At 40.6% G+C, this 16,273-nt stretch overlaps 1 protein-coding gene across 1 annotated transcript in view; it reads left to right on the top strand.

Moving 5' to 3' along the window:
* Positions 1 to 16,273, top strand: part of LOC127574492 (protein TOPAZ1-like) — a 53,804-nt gene that overhangs the window by 14,246 nt on the left and 23,285 nt on the right. The window contains exons 4-8 of the mRNA XM_052023519.1: positions 229 to 613; positions 8,381 to 8,451; positions 8,741 to 8,859; positions 9,552 to 9,610; positions 13,315 to 13,424. Coding sequence (XP_051879479.1) covers positions 229 to 613; positions 8,381 to 8,451; positions 8,741 to 8,859; positions 9,552 to 9,610; positions 13,315 to 13,424 — 744 coding nt within the window. The remainder of the gene's footprint in view (positions 1 to 228; positions 614 to 8,380; positions 8,452 to 8,740; positions 8,860 to 9,551; positions 9,611 to 13,314; positions 13,425 to 16,273) is intronic.

Below are 16,273 nucleotides of genomic sequence, written 5' to 3'. Positions count from 1 at the left end.
AAGGATGTTTGGAGCAACTAAGTGATGTACAGCCAGTGGTGAACCATGTGTATCAGAATGAATCTGCAAGGTTGTGGCGTACTCCATTGGATGGCCTTGAACTCAGTAAACAAACTGAAAGTGAGGGATTTGATGCAGTTTGCCCTTTATTAGCTCCAGAAAACAATCGGAACCAATCAGAAATAATGGGAGTAAATGATCATTCATTATTTGTGTCCCTGTGTCCAGGCAGTGATTACAATATTGAAAACACCTTGAATTCTGCCAGGAAGGAAAATGCTCAAGGTACGTCTTCATTAGAAAACCAGCAAGTGGTTCTATCTTCAAAGGAGCCTTTTGTTGTAAAACAAGCTGCAGAAGGCAATGAAGTCAGCCACTGTGAAGAGAAGCATTTTCTTCACAAAGTGCCTGATATCATTAGGGCCTATAAAGAAGATGTTCTTGTGCTTGACGTGATTCAAGATGACCCAGAGCTATTTGGCAGTCCCAGTAATACCTCTGAGATGGTGCAAGAAGAAGCTGATTGTACAGAAGTGGAGGTAAAATCTGTAGATGGTAAATTTGCAAATGAGCTGACCATCATACAGCAGGATTCAGATGACAGGATATCCAGGTACGTGTGTGTGTGATTTCCATTTGATTTTGGTTATTTAATGATGATATATTGCAGATTGGTGAGGGATATAGTTTACAAAAAAGTGCAAAACTGTAACCTACATTTGAGGAAAGCTATATGAAATTCTGCAAAACCTTTTAACATTTTTGTATTGAATTACAGGAAGAGTTGGAAAAAATGACTTTATTTGCAGTAATATGCCATCAAGTCACATTCCTAAAGTTAGTTGCCATCTTCAACTTTTCTTTGCTCTGAGATGAATTTACATTACATTTAGTGGATTAATTTCAGGTTGTCAAGGGACATGAATCAACAGCAGGTAAATGTAGTTCAATTACAGATTAACTGTGATCTAATTGAATGCAGAGCAGACTCAACAGACCATGTCTGTTAATATCATATGAAGTGAGCTAATTTCCAGTGACATTCCTTCTGAATAGTCTATGGTCTGGACTGCAACTGAGATGTTGAATATACTGTCATTATGTGCTATGGAGTGATGCACAGCAAGGAAGACAGAACTCAGCAGGGTCACTGCCAACATTTGTAACAAATGAGGAAAGAGGCAGAGTTTTAAAATGTGAATCAGTTTGCTCTCACAGTTTAAGACCAGAGATGTAAAGAAATGTGAGCGAATGTGTTCTGAGATTCTGCTAGATTCTTGGATTTGTTTCCCAATAGCAGGCTGGGCAATGTCGTTTGATGAGGAAATTAGAGATCACAAGTGTTTTCTTTTAATACAATATTGTCAGTTGTTAGAGTAAGCCTCATCTGTTATTTATTCTTAGATTTGGAAAGCTGGAAGTGCCATGTTTTGTCTGTCCTAATTGTTTTAGCGGAGACCATTCAGTACCTTGTCCCTGTGCTAACTTTATGAAAGAGCAGTTGTACTTAGTCTCGTATGTGTTATTTTAGCTGTAGCCTCATTACCTTCCAAGTCCCTATTGTAAAATTGTTTGTGGAATCTGCTTCTTTTTTGAGCAGAATGTTATGGATTCTGACAAATTCAAGTGGAAAACATTCTCATCTTTTCCCTGGAAGCTTGCTGATGATTTTATGACCTCTGGTTATTAACTTGCTTGCAAGAAGGGAAGATATTCTTTATGCATATTAAAACACCTCACCACCTGAAAGCTTCTATTAGCTCGTATCTTAATTTATTAAAGAGAATATTCCTAATTTTTGAAAACTTCTAATTCAGGTCCCTATTCCTGTTCCTGTGCTGGTAAGTTTAAACTGGTGTTGAAATAAATGCATTTCTTGAATTTTCCACAGTACTCCTGTTGAGACCTAACCAATGACTTATAAAGTTCTCACATGATTTCTAGAAGGTTGTGGATGAGCCTTATACTTCAATAGAAGGGTCTGCATAGTAAAATCCCTTCAGAGGCTTTAATGGTAGTATACCTAATGAATTTTTCAGAAGAGAAACATGGCAGACACCTTTTCTAACATGAACTCATCGAGTTTCACATTGATTAGCAGCTTCTGCTGTCTGGTGTTTGCAGGTTATTATTTGATTCATTTTCATGTAGTGGAATTTGAGCTCACAACACCATTACCAATGTGCTACAGTGCCTGTATGGGATTAAGATAGTTCCATTATAGGCTGCATTTTAGGACTTAGGAATGTATACATTGACAACACACTCTGAAAATGGCACTTTAATAAGTGACCAAACAAATGTAGTAGTTTTGTGGAGTCTTGAACTTTGTAAATGCAGTTCCTCCCATGGCAATTTATGAACTTCACTGAACTTCAGACCTGACAGACTTGGGACTCCAGACCACCCAGGGAGTGAGTCCAGGTAAAATTGGCTGCAGGTAAAACTGAAACACAGGGCCATAAGCCCCCTCAACTCCTTCTCCCCCCACCCCCCCCCCCCCCCCCCCACAACCATCTTCTTGGCTAATGCACAGTCTCTGGAAGATAAGATTGAAGACTGCAGTACCAGAGGGAAATCCGGGACTGTTGTGTACTCTGTTTCACAGAGACGTGGCTCACTCCCAGCATCTCGGACACAGCGCTCCAGCCCGAGGCCTTCATCCACTGCATGGACCGGAAAGGCAGAGGTGGCGGCGTTGGCTTCATGATTAACTCATTGTGGTACACAGACATGGCAGTTCTGTCACAGTCCTGCTCCCCAGACCTGGAACATCTGGTAGTCAAATGTCGTCTGTTCTACCTGCCAAGGGAGTTTTCCGCCGTGTTCCTGGTAGTGGTGTGTATTCCACTCCAGACAAATTTCAAGCTGGCACTGGAGGAGCTGAGCACTGTGATCAACAGTCATGAGGCAGCGCACCCTGATGCCTTCCCTAATCATCGTGGGGACTTCAACTAGGCTGGCTTGAAAAAGTCTCTGATTAAACTTCCACCAGCATGTCACATGTGGAACCAGAGGAGCCAACACACCTGATCACTGTTACACCACCATCAAGGATGCTTACTGTGCAACCCCACACCCGCACTTTAGCAGGTCTAACCACCTGGCTGTACTTCTACTCCTGGCATATAGGCAGAGACTGAAGACGCAGCACCAATGGTGAGGACTGCGAATGGAGGTGGAGGAGCGTTTACAGGACTGCTTTGAATCGGTGAACTGGACCATATTCAAGGATTCATCATTGGATCTAAATGAATATGCCACAGCCATCACCGACTTCATCAAGACCTGTGTGGATGAAGACGACACAAAGGTTGGTGGTGTTGTGGATAGTGTGGAGGATTGTGGAAGATTGCAGAGGGACATTGATAGGATGCAGAGCTGGGCTGAGAAGTGGCAGATGGAGTTCAATCCGGAGAAGTGTGAGGTGGTACACTTTGGAAGGACAAACTCCAAGGCGGAGTACAAAGTTAATGGCAGGGTTCTGGGTAGTGTGGAGGAGCAGAGGGATCTGGGGGTTCATATCCACAGACTCCTGTAAGTTGCCTCACAGGTGGAAAGGTTAGTTAAGAAAGCTTATAGGATGTTAACATTCATAAGTCGTGGGATCGAGTTTAAGAGCTGGGAGGTAATGATGCAGCTCTACAAAACTCTGATTAGACCACACTTAGAGTACTGTGTCCTGTTCTTGTTGCCTCATTGTAGGAAGGATATGGAAGTGTTGGAAAGGGTGCAGAGGAGATTTACCAGGATGCTGCCTGGTTTAGAGAGTATGCATTATGAGGAGAGACTAAGGGAGCTAGGGCTTTACTCTTTAGAGAGAAGGAGGATGAAAGGAGACATGATGGAGGTGTACAAAATATTAAGAGGAAAGATAGAGTAGACAGCCAGCGCCTCTTTCCCAGGGCACCAATGCTCAATACAAGAGGGCATGGCTTTAAAGTAATGGGTGGGAAGTTCAAGGGAGATACCAGAGGAAGGTTTTTTACCCAGAGAATGGTTGGGCCATGGAATGCGCTACCTGGGGTGGTGGTGGAGGCAGGTACATTGGTCAAATTCAAGAGATTACTGGATAAGCATATGGAGGATTTAAAATAGAGGGATATGTGGGAGGAAGGGGTTAGATAGTCTTAGGCGAGGTTTAAAGGTTGGCACAAAATTGTGGGCCGAAGGGCCTGTATTGTGCTGTACTGTTCTATGATTCTATGATGAGTTTGTGCCTTCAAAAACGAACAGAGTCATCCGAAACCAGAAGCCTTGGATGAACCAGGAGATTTGCAGTCTGTTGAGGGCTAGATCTGTGGCGTTCAAAACTGGTGATCCAGAACCCTGCAAGAAGTCCAGGTACGACCTACAGAAGGCCATCTTGAGAGTGAAAAGGCAATTCCGTGTGAAGTTAGAGACACAATCGGGTGCACGACAGCTGTGGCAGAGTTTGCATGCCATTACTTCCTACAAGGTGAAACCTAACAGCACAAATGACAGTGATGCTTCACTTCCTGATGAGCTCAACGCCTTTTATGCATGCTTTGAAAGGGAGAATAACACTACACCTGTGCAAATCTCCACAGCATCTGGCGATCCTCTGATCTCTGTCTCGGAGGCCGATGTCAGAACATCCTTCAAGAGGGTGAACCCTTGCAAGGCGTACCTGGCAGGGTATTGAAAATCTGTACCAGCCACTTGGCTAGAGTGTTCAAGGACAGCTTCAACCTCTCACTGCTGCAGTTCCCACCTGCTTCAAAAGGGCATGAATCATACCGGTGCCCAAGAAGAGCAGGGTAAGCTACCTCAATGACTGTTGCCTGGTAGCACTCACATCTACTGTGATGAAGTGCTTTGAGAGGTTGGTCATGGCTGGAATTAACTCCTGCCTGAGCAAGGACCTGGACCTGCTACAATTTGCCTACCACCACAACAGGTCTATAGCAAATGCAATCTCACTGGCTCTCCACTTGGCTTTGGAGCATGTAGAGAACAGCAAAATATATGTCAGGCTGCTGTTCGTCGATTACAGCTTGGCGTTCAACACCATCATCCCCTCAGTAGTAATTGAAAAGCTTTAAAATCTGGGTCTCTGTATCTCTCTCTGCAACTGGATCCTTGACTCCCTCATCAGGAGACCACAGTCAGTGCAGATTAGTAATAACATCTCCTCCTCACTGAGAGTCAACAGGCACACCTCAAGGATGCGTGTTTAGCCCACTGCTCTACTCTCTCTACACTCATGACTGTGTGGCTAGGCACAGTTCAAACACCATCTATAAATTCGCCGATGACATCACTGTTGTTGGCAGAATCTCAGATAGCAATGAAGAGGCATACAGGAATGAGATAGGTTGGCTTATTGTGTGGTGTCGTGACAACAACCTCGCACTCAACGTCAGCAAGACCAAGGAATTGATTGTGGACTTCAGGAAGGGGAAGTCTGGAGAACAGACACAAGTCCTCATTGAGGGGTCACTAGTGGAAAGGATGAGCAGCTTCAAGTTCCTGGATGTCAACATCTCAGAGGATCTATCCTGGGCCCAACACATTGATGCAATCTTGATGAAGGTGCGCCAGCAGCTCTACTTCATTAGGAGTTTGAGGAGATTTGGTATGTCATCAAAGACTCTTTCAGATTTCTATAGAGATATGGTGGAGAGCATTCTGACTGGTTGCATCACCACCTGGTATGGAGGCTCCAATGTGCAGGATCAAAAGATGCTGTGGAGCGTTGTAGATTCAGCCAGCTCCATCACGGGCACAACCCTCCCCACCATTGAGGACATCTTCAAGAGGCGATGCCTCAAGAAGGCAGCATCGATCATTAAAGACCCTCACCATCTGAGACATACCCTCCTTTCATTACTACCATCAGGGACGAGCTACAGGAGCCTGAAGACCCACACTCAACATTTCAGGAACAGCTTCTTCCCCTCCACCATCAGATTTCTGAGCGGTCCATGAACTCTACCTCATTATTCCTCTTTTGCACTATTTTGTTTATTTACCTCTTGGTAACTTATAGTAATTTTAATGTCTTGCATTGTACTGCTGCTGCAAAACAACAAATTTCATGACACATGTCAGTGATAATAAACCTGATTCTGATTCATTGCATCTGGTAATTGATGGACTGACATGAGGGGAAGAAATAGTCTTTGCAAACAGTTGGATTTTCCTAAAAATATAACTGGTTCTGAATTTGATATGTATGTTCATTCATTCTTCTCTGCTTTCGGGCTCTTCAGCTCCCAGATTGGAAACTCCTGCCATAGTATATTATTAAGAATTAATTCATGTCCTTTGATAAATGTTGTGACTGAATGATTGATTTGGTTAAAATTTGGTTCTGCTTGGGATGTTTGCTTGTGCCTAGCAAAGTTGGTTAGAGGTGTAAGCATTTCAAGATTGTTTATTAAGAAGGGATAAACAAGAATCTCAGTACTCCTTCCCCATGCCAACTTTAACAGTGAGATGTGTTTAAATTATCTGGCTCCTTTTTAATTGGGTGTTTTACATTTTTTCAACACCTTTGAGACATGTTGGAATGTGCGGTGTAAAAGGAAATGTGACTCTGGATAGAAAACCCACAGCCAGTTGAGTAATAAATATTTCAGGTTAATTATGTAAATTGGGGAGGGGTTGGAAATGGCTTATTGCAGAGGTTAGTGCTGCTTCTGATTTTGGAGAAAAAATAAAGGAATGGTGCTTAAGTGAATGGAAAGCATAATTTCTTTAAAGTGTACCTAGAATTGGATGGAATCTTAATATGATCAGGTGCACTTGGGTTTTATAAACAAGGTTATTGAGTTCAATAATGAAATAATATGCAAATTTGCATGAAGTAAAGGCAAGCTACATGTACATTTTGAAATCTGTATTAATAAATTATATTACAGTTGGGGTTGATCTTACAGCAATTGATGCAACCAGATGATACCAAGAATATCAACCTCTGGTTTATGAAGCAATATTTAAAATTCTGGAGCAGGAAAGGCTTGACACAAGTTGAGATATTAGAAATTGTGAAGCATTTTGTTGGATTAAAATATGGGAGACAGTAGTGACAATTATCACCTTGCTTATGAGGTTACAAGACATGCAGACAGTTGCTGCAACATTTAAAAAATTGGTTGCAGGGTATAGCTAAAGTAGAAGTTGTGACATCTTTGAATGGAAGAAAAAGTATTTAAAGCAGGAAAGGTTATGGGCTTGTGAGGAGAAAGCCAAGCAGGGGTTGTTGATTCAGGTTGATTTCTGAAAGAGCTGCACAGATGTGGCCATGGTAGTCTAACATGCTATACACTTTGATCCTACCCAGCCCTTTTTTTGGCTCTGTATTCATCTTCTAGCTGAATTCAAATGACATAAACATGCAAGCAAATACAATTCAACTTTTCCATTGAGAAAGATTAAAAATAATTTTAATGCTTCAGTAGTTAATAACTTGGAAGAAGCTTCACAAACTTTCACTCTTTTGGAGAGCTACTTTGTGGAATTTGATAATTGGATGTTTATTAGACATGGAGTCTTAATAATGAATGTTGTGCTCTAAGGCTGGTACCAAGGGTGGGATTTAGCTAATAATGGAAATAGCAGTGGGTGAATACTTAATGGCCCCAAGAGGGCCTTAAATGCTACTTTGCAGTACCGTTTAACAGGGTATGACATAAGACCTTTAACCAAATCACATTGAAAACAGAGTAACTGAGAGGTGTTGGAAGTGAAAATTCATCTTCTCATCTCCAAACAGATTTCCTGATATCTCACTGTAAATTGATGGATTGAGAGGTGCTGAGTAGATTGTTAATCCTTGCCATCATGAACTGGCCACCCATTATGGGGATGTAGTGGAGAAGGAGATCTAAAAAAGACCAAGAAGAAATTTGGGTTTTGTTTTTCTTGGCTCTCTCAATGCTGCCAGATTCTGCTGCCTTCCAGTAATAGCTTGACCCTTCTAAACTACTAATTATGCAAGACTCTGGTGAATTATACAACACCACCACTGATTTTCACAAGTCCCTTAGACTGCTCTCCAGATCATCTGAAACTTCAGGGATTCCTGATTTAAGAATTTTTGAATGGTAGCTTGTCTTGAAGTCAGCAATGCTACCATATTGATTGGAATGGTTTCCTCTAGCAGTTTTCTACAAGGTGATAGAACCCCTGAAATATGGACAAGAAGATGAATTTAAAACTCTTCTGTATGACTTGGATATGTATTTTATGTATTGTTATCATCGTGTGCCTGTGATTATCTGACAGTCATTTGAGTGATTTGGAAAAATAATCTGCCACTTCTTAATTGTGGATATCTCTTGTAAGATCGTAAAATGGAAATCATATTGAGAAATTTTTGTTCTAAAAATTTGTAGGCTTTCTCTATTCACAGTGCCTGTCTATATGTACCCAAGGAGGCTACTTGTGGAACCCTGTCAAATTGTACCAATCCTCAGCAGGATGGTAAGGTTATAAAAACTCCTCTGTTTTTACTTATAGCTGATGCTTAATGCTGAAATGAAAGAGTGCAAATGTAAATTTCTATATTGGGAAGTGGTGAAAGTATATGGAGGTTGCAGGGTGAGTGGCAAGCAGAAAGCTATTGTCGTAAATTTTATTGCAGCTTAATCTGTGAATACATTTGGAGCCATTTCATTCAGAGGGAATCTATGTAGCCCATCAGCTCTGGCCACCAATTATCTCAAGTATGCAATACACTCTTTGCCTAATCAGTGTTTTTTATGTATTTTAGAATTAAAGGCTCAAAGCAACATACCTTTGAGTAAAAAACATGACTTGGAAGAGGACCTTCAAGTTGAGTCGTTAGTAAATGAAGAAGAGTTAATTGAATCTGGAGTCAGTATGTGCCAGGTAGATTGATCACTTTGTGCTTAAGTTAGTTCTTTTGTGCTAGCTTTGTTCTTTTAAGTAAATGTCATATTTTTGGGGAAATAAATTACAAATTCCTCTGCAATTTTTTTTTCATGGTCTCTCCCTCCAATTAGCACAGTTGGTTGCTGCTGACTGCTCTCTAATGCTTGAGGGTAAAGTAGAGCAAACCATAGAATTAAGTGGTGCAATGTGTTTATTGATTCTTCTTCCTGATTCCTCCCATAGTTTGCCAAGTCTGAAACTGTCATTCTTTTTGAGAGCAGGCTACGGGAATGCAGTGTAAATGATTGCCCACTTAATGTGTAGGAGCGTTGCTTCAGGATCAAAAATCCATTAAATACAATAAGGAGAAAATGGAAGAGACCCTTTAGCCACCATGACTCTAGGTACTGACATCATAACCTCATGAAGCTTGAGTTGTGACGTCTGTAGTATCAAAAGGATTTTGCTCTACCTATTTCAATTGAAAAGGAAGATGCAGCATGCTCTCAGATAATAGTTTGTAAGACTGGGGGCAGGCTTTGAAACATCACAACCACATTGCCTGTGTGGAGCTGATGGTTCCAAGTATGTGATCAGTCATGGCTTGGTGGTAGCATACTTATCCTTATGATTTTGTTCATTATAGTTATGCATCTGAAAATTTGATTCAAGCTGTCTTTTATTTGCAGGTTGTTTCAAGTACTGCATTAGCTTTTGAGACAGTTGATGGCAAAGGGACTGAAACAAGGTTTGTAGGTGAAATTACTGAGTTTATTATAAAGAACTCTCATTTCTCGAATGCAATTGCATTCTCTACATTCACTAAAACTTGAGATCCCCTTTTCAGAGATTCTACAGTCTTGGCAAAGTATTTCAGAAATATTAGCTGTTTCAGAATCTAGGAACTAATATACTGCTGTAAGATGGTACTTTCTTTTTAACCACTCTTCCCTGCTTTCAATTTGGTAATCCAGTGATTTCTGCTTTCTTTTTGCAATCAATTCCATGCATTCATAAATTTTCATATAACATATAACTTCATTCTCCCATTTGCAAGCATGTACACCCCATTTGTTATATGACACTTACTACATATTTTGCATTGTCTGGATATCTCTCAGAATTATGCACAACATTATAATAGTGAAAGGGTGGTGATGAAACAGCACTCAGTACAACTCAATTGCTTCCTGAGATTTCTATTCATTTCTTTTGCCTAAACAATCCAAGATCCTAATAGCATTTTGTTGTGCAAGTTCATTGCTTTTATGCCTGCGGTGTTTTGTTTTGATCTAGAATGCTGTGTCTGAAAAGGTAGTAAAAGTAGAATAAATATTTCAGAAGGGAACTGGATTTTAAAAAAATCATAAAGGGAAAAAATTGCAAGTCTCTTGGAAAAGTGCAAGTGAGTGGAGCTGATTGGATAGCTCTTTCGAAGACCCAGCACTGGCATAATGGTTTCCATGATTCTCTGCTCCTACTATTGCATGCTGAATTGATGGAGTCAACATCTGATTTGCCAACACCCCACTGCTGCAGTATTGTCTCCCTATCACAAACTCTCCCAGTCTTGTGACTTTGGACTTGTGCATCATGATTAACAATGTGCATACTGTACTTGCGTGGAATCATCTTCTTGAGTCAGAGCATTTGACAGAGACTTGAGCATCCAAGATGAAACTTTACACAGCATCCCTTTTGACCAGTACTATCAGAGATGCCATCTTTTGAATAAGATTGAAAATCAACACATTGCCCCCTGAGTTTCCTACAGAGAATAGGACTTGGCACATTCTCTTCTGACCATATGGGTTTCCCCCGGGCACTTTCTTCCCATGTATCAAAGACTTGCAGGTTAATTGGCCACTGTGAATACCCCTGGTGTGTAGGTGAGTGGGAGAATCTGGATAGAATTGAAGGGAATGTGGGGAGAATAAAATGGGATTGATATAAATGGGTGCTTGGTGGTCAGCATGGGCATGATGGTCTGAAGGGCCTGTTTCCCTGCTGTGTGATTCTAACAAGGACTTGCATGCAGAGTCTTTTTTTGGACTGAGCATATGGTTACTTTTCAAAATAAGGGTACAAGCAAAGGAATGCTGCCAGCTTGAGTGTGAGTCAATACATTGCTGCTTTATCTGCTGATGCAAGTGGACATAAAACTATGGAATGTTATTTCTCAATGTTCAGGTATCCCAGCCATCACTGTCATCCCAATAAACAGCAGAACCAGATTAATTGGACGTTTATCACATTTACTTTTTGCGCAATATTGTTCTGTGTAAGAATGCAGATAAAACAATAACGATTGTACTTCAGAAGAAATTTATTGGCTGTGAAATGTATTAATGAAATTGAAAGAAGTTGTACTTTTAAAGCATTCTGCGCAATATCAGGATGGCCCAAGTTGCTTTACAGACAATGAAATACTTTTTGAAGTGTGGTCAAAATTGGAATATGGATGCATAGAATAATCTTTAAAATTAACCTTAGTGGCAATAATCCTTCTAATTAATGAGTTCCTTGGTAGCTAGTTAATTATTAATAATCTATGCTCAATGCAGCCTGGAATGATAATTTTCATTGTACTGCTTAGCCAAAGTTATGTGCTTTGAATATAAGTAGGTAAAGATTTGTTTGCTATTAAAAATTAAATTTGTTAAATTGGTTTATTATTGTCACATGTCCTGAGGTACAGTGAAAAGCTTGTCTTGCATACCATTCATACAGATCAAATGATTACAAGTGCATTGAGTTAGTACAAGGTAAAACAATAACAGAATGCAGAATAAAGTGTTACAGTTACAGAGAGAGTGCAGTGCAGGTAGACAATAAAGTGCAAGGTTATAATGAGGTAGATTGTTAGATCAAGAGTCCATTTTATCATACTAGGGAACCATTCAATAGTCTTATAACAGCAGGATAGAAGCTGTCTTCAAGCCTGGTGGTATGTGCTTTCAGGCTTTTGTATATTCTGCACAATGGGCGGGGAGAGAAGATAGAATGTCTGGGGAGGGTGGGGTCTTTGATTATGCTGGCTGTTTTATCAAGGCAGCAATAATTGTAGACAGAGTCCATGGAGGGGAGGCTGGTTCCTGTGATGTGCCGAGCTGTGTCCACAACTCTCTGCAGTTTCTTACAGTCATGGGCAAAGCATTTGTCATACCAAGCCATGATGCATCTGGATAGGATGCTTTCTATGGTGCATTGATAAAAATTGGTGAGGGTCAACAGGAACGTGCCAAATTTCTTTAGCTTCCTGAGGAAGTAGAGGCGCTGATGAGCTTTCTCGGCCATGGAGTCTACGTGGTTGGACCAGGACAGGCTATTGGTAATGTTCACTCCTAGGAACTTGAAGCTCTCAACCTCCTCAACCTCAGCATCATTGATGTAAACAGGAGGGTGTGCACTGTCCCCCTTCCTGAAGTCAACGATCAGCTCTCTTGTTTTGCTGACATTGAGGGAAAGGTTGTTGTCATGACACTATGTCACTAGGCTATCTGTCTCCTTCCTGTACTCCGACTTATCGTTATTTGAGATATGGCCCACTATGGTCGTATTATCTGAAAACCTGTAGATTGAGTTGGAGCAGAATCTGGCTACACAGTCGTAAGTGTATAGAGAGTAGAGTAGAGGGCTGAGGATGCAGCCTTGTGGGGCACCAGTGTTGAGAATAATCGTGGAGAAAGTGTTGCTGCCTATCCTTACTGATTGTGGTCTGTTGATCAGGAAATCAAGGATCCAGTTGCAAAGGGACGTGTTGAGTCTCAGGTCTAGGAGTTTGGAGATGAGTTTGCTTAGAACTATAGTATTGAAGGCAGAGCTGTGATCAATAAACAATAGTCTAATGTAGGTGTCTTTACTGCCCAGATGCTCCAGAGATGAATGTAGGTCTAGGGAGATGGCTTCTGCTATAGACCTGTATCAGCGGTAGGTGAATTGCAGTGGGTTGAGGTTGTCTGGGATGCTGGAGTTAATGTGTGCCATAACCAGCCTCTCAAAGCACTTCATGATGGTGGATGTCAGAACCAACAGGGGGTAGTCATTAATCCACGTTACCTTGTTTTTCTTAGGTACTGGGATAATAGAGGTCTTAACATAGGTGGGACCCTCAGATTGAAGCAGGGAGAGGTTAAAAATGTCTGCAGATACCCCCGAGCAGGACCTAAGGACACGGCCAGGGATGTTCCATGGGTTCATTCTCCGGAAGACTGATGTTACATCTGTAATGGTCACTGTGGGTTCAGGTGCATTGGAGGCTATCTGGGTGGTTGGTGACATTCCAATCCCTTCTGTTCAAAATATTTAATTGCAGTGTAGGTATCTGGGTATGCATGTGATTCCATGCTTTAAAATTCTCCATTCTGACATGTTTCCTCACCTGTCTACCAAATAAAATCAAATTGTTTTGAAATATTTGCATTAGTAACATGATGCATATTTTTCTTGCAGCATCAACAGCTCTAAGGATCATTGTACATCTGGGCCTACATTGGAAAATGATTTTTCTCTGAAACCGCTTTGTTCAGAATCTTCAGTTGGGAAGTCAGCCTTGACAAATAGTATGCTCCAATTAAATATTTATGTGATTTTGTATTTCATGGTTGACCTTGGTGTTTTATAGTAAAATGTGCGAATGCCAGTGTGGTGTCTTTGCATGATTTCAGTGTATAAGTGAGTCCTTCAAATCAATTTGTTTTGTTTGGAATAGCTGAGCTGCTTGGTTATAAACAAAATGTTCAACAGATTGGTCAGTATGTGTGAAGAAAGAGAGAGGGTGTTAGCATTTGGGGCCAGTGATTTTTTTTTAGCAAGGTAGAATTGAAATGTTGTTGGCAATCATCTTAAATATTAACTGTTCCTTTCTCTCTACTGATTCTGCTTGATCCATTGGGTATTACAAAAGTTCCAGTTCCGATTTCCACCATGTGCTTTTATGCTAAATTAGGAAACCTTCCAGGTAGAGAAACATGGTTATAAATTGGTAAATTGGTTTATTATTGTCACATGTACAGAGGTACAATGAAAAACTTTGTTTGGCATGCCATCCATACAGATCATTTCATCACATCAGTACAAGGAAAAAGCAATAACAATGCAGAATAAAGTGTTACAGTTACAGAGAAAGTCAGTGCACGCAGACAATAAGGTGCAAGGCCATGGACAAGGTAGATTGTGAGGTCAAGGGTCCATCTTATAGTACAAGGGGACTGTTCAATAGTCTTATAACAGTGGGATAGAACCTGTCCTTGAGCGTGGTGGTACGTGCTTTCAGTTTTTTGTAACTTCTGCCCAATTGGGGGGGGGGGGGGGCGAGGAGAGAGAATGACCAGGGTGGGTAGGGTCTTTGATTACATTGCCTGCTTTACAGAGGCAGTGAGAAGTGCAGACAGAGTCCATGGAAGAGAGGCTGGTTTCCATGATGTCCTGAACTGTGTCCACAAGTCCCTGCAGTTTCTTGTAACTCTCATCCTTTTTGGCCAGTAGATATATTTAGCACTTAAAAGATGAATTTAAAAGAATGATGGGTTGCATTTCAATACGTATTTAAAAATGGAAATTGCTGTCCCATTTTCTCCTACTTCTTTCCTCAAGGTACCAGCTGTTGGCTCCTGATCACAAGCCCATTTATTGTCTATCTAGTTGGCTTTCTCTTTGATTTGGTGCACCTGATCTTGCCCTTGCCCTTTTTTTTAATGTATCCATTGTTCTAGCTGAGTAATTGAGGAGTGTTCAGGTTAGCTCTAAGGCACTTCCTTTCTCGTATATCCCCACCTTGGATCTTGACTATTACAGAGAAACCACTGCAATGGCACCCAAAGTCAGTTAGTTCAGTATTGTCCAGGGATTCAACACAGATATCTCACTGATTCCTTGGCAATGTATCAGAAGGCTGATTCTACTCGTGGATCTGTATGTAGTGTGGATTTCATTCTTTTAAGACTAAAGTGGAAAGTGACCCATTCATGCCTGAGAAATTAGTGATAGTATTAAATCAGAGGAAGAGATTTTATAACTTTGTCAGAAATAACTAGGCTTGAGGATTGGGAGCATTTTAGAATTCAGCAAGGGAGCACCAAGAAATTGATGATAAAAGCAGGATAGAATATGAGAGTAAACAAGCAAGAAATGCAAAAGCAGACTAATAGCTTCTTTAGATATGTAAAAAGAAAAGATGAGCGAGGGCAAATATACAGAGACAAAAGAATTTATAATGGGGAATAAGGAACTAGCAGAAGAATTAAACAACTACTTTATATCTGTCTTCACAAAAGACACACAAAACATGCCAGAAATACCAGAGAACCAAGGGTCTTGCCAGAATGAGAAACTGAAGGAAATACATGTTAATTTCTCCAGTACGATTTTTTTAATTGAGAGGCTAAAAGCTGATAGATCCCAAGGACAAGGTAATTTAAATTCCAGAGTTTTGGAAGTGGTGGCTATAGAAACGGTGAATGCTCTGATTACTACCTTCCACAATTTTACAGATTCTGTAATTGTTCCTGTGGATTGAAGAAAAGCAAATGTAACCCCACTGTTTAAGAAGGGAAGAGGAGAGAAAACAGATCTGTTAGCCGACATTAGTAGTAAGGAAAAGTAGTGCGGAAAATAATGAAAGGTGTAATAAAAGAGCACCTTGAAAAGAATAGTGGGATTTGGCAAAGTTGGCATGGATTTATGAAGGGAAAGTCATAATTGACTGAGCTATTGGAATTCTTTGAAGATGTGACTGGTAGTATAGGTTGATAGATATGATGTGTTTTGATTTTCAGAAGACTTTTGATGAGGTTGCACACAGGAGGTTGGTCAACCAGGTTAGAGCACACTAGTTTGGAGAAGATATACTAATGTTGATTGAGAATTGGTTATTGGGCAAGTGGATCTTTGTGGGAATAAATGGATCTTTCTCAGGTGGGAGCTCTAACTAGTCGGGATTTGCAGGGTTTAGTTATGATCTGTTCACTGATTTGGCTGGGAGGACTGTATGTCATATTTCCAAGTTGTCTGATAATACAATACTAGGTGGGATTGAGAGTAGGGAGGATGATATAAAGAGATCTAAGTGAATGGGCAAGAACGTGGCTGGTGGAATATAAAGTGGAAAAAATGTGATGTTTTCTACTTGGTGCACAAAACTGAAAAAGTGTACTTCTTAAATGGTGAGATATGGCGAAGCAAATGATTAGGGAGATAAATGGTGTGTTGATCTTTATTATGAGACCATTTCAATACAAGATGAAAACTACTGTCTTCAACTTAAAAAAGGCAATTACAATGGTATGATCATGGAGTTGTCTAAGGTGGACTGGGAAAATAAGCTAAGACAGGTCAGTAGATGAACAGTGATAGATATTTCAAACAGCTGGTCCATCACACTCAGCAGTAATTTATCCCAATTAGTAAAAGG

The sequence above is a fragment of the Pristis pectinata genome, chromosome 9 (assembly GCF_009764475.1).
Source record: "Pristis pectinata isolate sPriPec2 chromosome 9, sPriPec2.1.pri, whole genome shotgun sequence".
In the NCBI taxonomy this organism is placed as follows: Eukaryota; Metazoa; Chordata; class Chondrichthyes; order Rhinopristiformes; family Pristidae; genus Pristis; species Pristis pectinata.
The sequence above is the reverse complement of the archived record's forward strand: the minus strand, read 5'-3'. Positions and strand labels throughout refer to the sequence as shown.